This window comes from Pelophylax lessonae, assembly GCF_965119305.1.
Source record: "Pelophylax lessonae genome assembly, chromosome: 1".
NCBI lineage: Eukaryota > Metazoa > Chordata > Amphibia > Anura > Ranidae > Pelophylax > Pelophylax lessonae.
The window spans coordinates 458358420-458364781 of NC_138768.1; the positions used below are offsets into that span (position 1 = coordinate 458358420).

At 35.7% G+C, this 6362-nt stretch overlaps 1 protein-coding gene across 1 annotated transcript in view; it reads left to right on the top strand.

The window, feature by feature from the left end:
- Positions 1-2705, top strand: part of INSR (insulin receptor) — a 318524-nt gene extending 315819 nt beyond the window's left edge. Inside the window, exons 20-21 of the mRNA XM_082270578.1 lie at positions 433-567; positions 824-2705. Coding sequence (XP_082126704.1) covers positions 433-567; positions 824-1151 — 463 coding nt within the window. The 3' untranslated portion in view covers positions 1152-2705. The remainder of the gene's footprint in view (positions 1-432; positions 568-823) is intronic.
- Positions 2706-6362: the final 3657 nt, after the last annotated feature.

Genomic DNA, 6362 nt, shown 5'->3' on the forward strand with positions numbered 1-6362 from the left:
GATACAGCAAACCGTCTGGCAATGGCACGTATTGATGTGCCATCCCAATGGAGTTGGACTGCCTGTGCAACCTCTATAGGGTCCAGATATTGCCTCATACTACCAGTAGTGACACTGACCCTAGCCAAATGCAAAACTAGTGAAAAACAGTCAAAAAAGATGAGTAGGGAAAAAAGTCAGTGGCCTCTACCTCTAAAACCACTCCTGTTTTGGAGATCATCTCATTGTTGCCCATCTAGTGCACCTGTTCCTAATTTCATTAACACCAAAGCAGCTGAGACTAACAACCCCCTCTGCTACTTAACTGACCAGATCAATATCCCAGGAGTTTACTTAACTTGATGCTATACTCTGATTAAAAGCGTTCCTTTTAATTTTTTTTTTTTAACAGTGTATAAGAAAGCTAACTAATGATAAACTCTCATCTTCTAGGTCATTTGGTGTAGTGCTGTGGGAAATAACAACTTTGGCTGAACAGCCCTATCAGGGTCTATCCAATGAACAGGTCCTCAAGTTTGTTATGGATGGAGGGTCCCTGGAACAGCCAGAAAATTGTCATCCTAGACTGTAAGTCTTAAAATAATATTGAAACGGAATAATACTTGAAAATGCAAAAAATTTGTTTCACATCATATTTAGGCTATATATATTACTATTTGATAGGGAGAGATTCTTTTAAAAAAAGTATTCTTTAGATCTTTGATCAAAAAGAGTAATAAACACCGTTTTTAGGTATTTATGTATTAAGAAATACTAGCAACTTTAGATACCACCAATACACATAATGTTCATCTTAAAATATTTTTTAATTTCTTTTTTACAGTCACAGTCTGATGCAGATGTGTTGGCAATACAATCCCAAGATGAGGCCCACTTTCTTGGAGATAATTGAAATGCTAAAGGATGACCTTCATCCAAGTTTTCAGGAGTTATCCTTCTTCTATAGTGAGGAAAATAAACCTCCTGAAACAGATGATCTTGAGATGGATTTTGAAAATATGGAGAGCACCCCTCTGGATCCGTCTTCCTCTTCATTACGGGATGAGGGACAACGAGGAAATATTTATGAGGAACATATCCCCTACACCCACATGAATGGGAGTAGGAAAAATGGACGAATTCTGTCTCTGCCTCGTTCCAGCCCATCCTAACACACAGAGCCGCCCCTGTTGAAACTATGACTACCCTCCGTCAAATCTCAGGACATAAGTGTACCCATGGCTAAAACATCAAACCGCCATTGCCCTCTTCAGGTTTTGAATGTTTCCTTGCCCCATCGGGTGCTTGACTTTTTTCTTGTCTTGTGCTTTGGATTTTTTTTTTTTTTTTTGGACCGTCTGACTGTAGGGCAAAACTGTGAACAGACAAAGCAACGGGGAAAACTCCATTTGAATCAACTACACTTTATTACCTATTTATTTCCAGTGGCTTTTTACTATCAAGGCAAAGGTGTGCTATGCATAAAAAGGAGGAAATGCTTCTAATTTGAAAGCACATGCCAAAGCATGAACCAATGCTCTACAAGAAGGCAAAATTAAAAACTACACCACCTTTGTGTAATAGGTTAAGGCTTAAAACCTTAACTGCTGTTTTGGTGCCGTCTAAGCTCAACTTCAGGTTGTCTGACCATAGAGTCTTATCCTGCTTCGCCTTTGAGAAAATCACATTAAAAAAGCTATTCTGGAAGAAATTAGCAGAAAGGACTTGCTTGCAAGGAATGTTTAACAAGGTGAAGTTCGTATACCTTACATGTTGCCCCATCGTCCACTCATCTTCTGACCTGCTGAGTTTCCCCAACAATAATACATTGAGAACTTTTTCAACAAGGTGCACAAACTGTGCTTATGTGATTATTTTCTTGCTACAACATAACATGTTCATTTGATTTTCTGTTATTCACGGAGTACTCAAAAACCTCAAGTGGAGGGCCCAGTTTCTCTCATAAGAGCAGAGACAAGTCTTTGTGATGGTTGATATTTTGTCAGATATGTTCTTAATCAGACCAAAAAGGGAGCAAAGTCTCACCATCCCCCTCCCTCCATGCTATAACATGAATGCCATTAATGTGTAATATCAACATTTCCTCTCCTTTCTACTCATGCAGCAGAAGGGACGGTTGGGTAAGGTAATTTAGAAGTTCTCTAGTGGAAAATAAATTATATACTCACCCCAAGAGACTGAAGTTTCTAATGAAAAAGGGGCGTTTTTAGAGTAGTTATCCTCCTTCAGAACAGTTAGGACAGTAACTAGTCTCTAACGGCTTCTGTGGTTTGTGTATAAGCTTTCTGAAGTCAGGTCTTTTGCCTGGTGTGCTTACTATAGCAATTACAACTAATATATGCTTTTTTTTTTTTTTTTTTTTTTCATGTATACGCGATATATTTTTAAAATAAGATCTGTTTTGGTCAAAAATTCCCTATCTAATAATCTGTTGGAAAGTTCCATTGTAAAATCTAGATTTATCAGAATTCAAAAATATTTTTTGCTACTTTTTTATGTACCATTTGTCTATGTTAGAAGACTGTTGGATGAAATGTATTATACTGTGAAGTATTGACTTGACCTACCTGTCAAGAATAGTGCGTGCATGTTTGCATGCAAACACAATACTGTCCTAAAGAGAGTGAAAATTGGGCTTTACACTAAACATGGGCTCACTCCGCAAGGCAGAAAGCAAAGTGCAGTAGCCCTTAGCAGCCAACTAATATATAATTGATCTGGCTACAATAAACTGTAATGTTATCGCTGATGGTTACAAGCCTTTGGATGTGACTTCCAATGTGATCCTGGCTTATTAAAAAAGACTAATAGTGTAAAGTTTAACAGAAAACCTTTAAAATAGCTCATATCCTTCACAACTTACTTTTTCAGATTTCCACACTCCATATGTAGTGTCACGTTCTTTATCAGTGTATGTATGAAAACATCTTTTCATTGAGGTCTTTTAGTTAGTCTGTTAAATTTTAGGGGTCATAAATATGATTCTTGTAGCTAGTGCTTTAACCAAACTTTGACACATCTAGTGCAGTAGTTCATGAACCACTTGTATGTCACTTTAGATTACTTTTATAGTTTTCTGCTATGCCATCTCACATTGCTGCATACAGTCTCTCTAAATAGGCTTTTGGTTTACATCACTTGTCTCCCAGTATGATTGTTCAGTTGCTCTAAACACGACACTTTGTACTCATTTATATTTTCTTTGCTGCGTTATCTTGCCATACATCTTCTCTAGTTGACCCATACATAATCGATCTCCAAGTAACACAGTGCACCATATTACTTCTCTACAGCACTTCCTGTATAACATGTATGTAGCATGTATTATGACCCCGGCATACATTCTATTTTACCCTAACATATTTCTCCATATAATTATAGAACCTAATAGTTGTATTCATGCTGTTCCTCGGATTTATTTTGGTATAACTGTAATATTCTGTAAAGTCTTAAGAAAACTATACAGCCAGTTTAACTCTCTATAGCACTTGGTATAATTCAGTTTCATCCCCCATGCTATAAATATTGGCCTTATAATTCTCAGTACCCTGTTGCATAATTTCTCCATTTTCAGCACATCATAGTTATTGCTCCACATCTTTTGCTACAGTCTTGAAAGATGCAGTCTGGTTTTCATTTCAAAACTGAATTGAGCAACATGAACTTTGTCACGCTGATACACACCTCATTCACATGTACTGAAAAGGTCAGAAAAGCCAATCTTTATTACCACTGACATTTTTGGATAACTATACACAATGCTTGCTTTGTCCCTCTCTAATCTTACAGGCAATAAGCACAAGTATGCTGCTTTCAGATATTTTCCTCTATATTGTGTTCAACCCAGTAAAATGAATGCACATTATACATGCTTTGTACCTATATATACATTTTTTTTTTTACTCAGATCTGTCCAGCAGCTTTATTTTCACTACACAATATTCACAGCAAGCCTTCTAGATTGTTGTGGATTAACACTACCCCTTGCCTGTTCAGATATCATGGCGTTCAGGCCACCTTCCTGACAATCTAGCACTAAAAACCAGGAAAAAGTTTTTAACTTTGCCTTAGAGCAGATGCCACATCCTGCCAAGGCCACGTCAAATGGCCCCTTCTTTTTAAATCCAATCTCTAGTATCTGCTTTTTTCTTGTTATTGTTTTCATATGCAAGTTACAAACTTTCTTTGATACTTCTCCTGTTTCCTGTGCCTACAATTTTATGCTTCAGCATACTGATCTCTTACCTCCCTTGGCAGAATGAGAGTTCAAATACCCGAGAATTTTATTGAATATACACAAAAGCATTAAAAAGCAACAAAAAAAATCTATATAAAGAAAAAAAAACAAAAAACACTACACTAGTGGAAATTGCAGAAAGAAATACTAAAGTATATATTGTCAGGTTACTTTTTTTTTGTAATTCAACAGATTTTTTCTTAAAAGTAAATTGTATTTATTTTAATATAATGAAGATCACTGTACAGACACATTAGCTTTCATAGTAAAAGATGTAAAAAAAAAAAAACACATATATATATATATATATATATATATATATATATATATATATATATATATATATATATATATATATATATATATCCAATGCATGTACATTTTTTTTAATAATGATGGATGTCGGGAGATTGGAGGATCGATTTTAATTTGATTTTTTAATCTGTATTTGTGTTAGCACACTATCTACCTCAGTAAATTGTACATTAAGAAAATGACCCCTGCTGTGCTGGAAGACAGGGGTTATTGATAAGGCACCTCAAGTTTTTCACATAAAGTTTTTCCCTACCTGATGGGACTAAATTAAAATGTCAAAAACATTTTTTTTTTCCTCTTATGAGCACTCCAGCAAGTAACGCCTTCTAACATTTGGCTGTATTAAGACTACAGCTCACATTTGAATGAACATATTACACATTTGGATTATGAGTATGTACAGTTTCAACCTGTCTTTTTAAAATGTATGTAAAATAAATTGGATTTGATTATAAACATCTATTCTATTAAAAAAAATCTTTCAAAATAGTAGGACAAGATTTTCTTTGTTAAGAAAGGTGTATTTGACAAGGGCCTGAAGTCCACAAAACAGAAAATTTTAGTTATGAATATAAATGGATGGGCTGAATAATCCACTGGCTTCTAATTAGGGGTCCAGTTTTCATACTTCCCTCTTGGATTTTCAGGCTTTACCTCCTGCTATAGATTATCACACCTTCTATATCATCTTTCAAATGGGAAACAATGTTTGTTCCCATGGGGCTTCAAGAATGCAAATGGCAGGACCTACACACAGGGGGTGATGGAAGAAACTGGAGGCACCAATGCAGCAGAGTGGTAATATGAGACTCTTACCTTGTGGATGCAGAAATACTATCTATTTTATTTATAGTTTAAAAAAAACAAAAAACTATACATTTATTGAGCATATTTATGACAGAGCGATCACAGAGGCGTTGCATCGCTGGGTGTCTTTTTTTTTTCTGCCCTACAGATGTAATTAGTTGATCGGTGCACTCAACACAAAACTTATCAATTGTTTATTTACTTCTTTAATAGCTTGATTGTCATTGTAGACTTCTACCTGAGTGAGAATTAAATGTGAATTGTTTTCACGTTTTATTTTTTAGCTTTTCTAATGTTAATTAACACTGATTATAGGGGGAAAAAATCCTTGTAAGTAGTTCGATTTTTGTGATAATGGTTACTAGGCACCCGCAGTTGGATTTTTCTTGCCAGTGGCATTAAAGAACTATGATCAGCTATATTTATGTGAGTATAATTTTCCTTGCATGTAGCAGTTGTGTTGCTAAAGACATGGGGTCATATATCCAGTGTAAGTAGCATTCTATCAGCGAAAGCTGGAGTGTTACCTGATTTTGAATCTGTTGCATCAGAAGCCGTAATCTGGCAGTGTAAGGGTTATCCAGTGAGTGGCATGTATTTTAGGTTTCAGAAATTTCCAGTGAATGAACCTTTCTGTGAGTAATGGAATGTTCCCTTTTTACTTAAGAAAAGGGAATGATCTACTGCACACATACTAAGTAAGTTGGCAAGAAAACTCACATGGCGATATTTTTTATGTTGTGTGTCTCAAATCAAAGCTGCTTGTATTATTCTGTAGTAACCAAACAAACGTGTAGGCTACGGACCTAATTTTCCTGTCTAATTGTTATCAGCCAACAGACAGTGCTTAATGTTAATAAATGAGGTTGCAGTGGCTTCAGCAGTGTGGTAGTTGGAGTAAGATTTCAGAATCATTAGATTATCTGTGCATCTTTGGCTAGCATTAATGGGTAAAGGTCCATTCAGCACAACCTTTTGCTAGATCAAGGATCCTGTACAACAT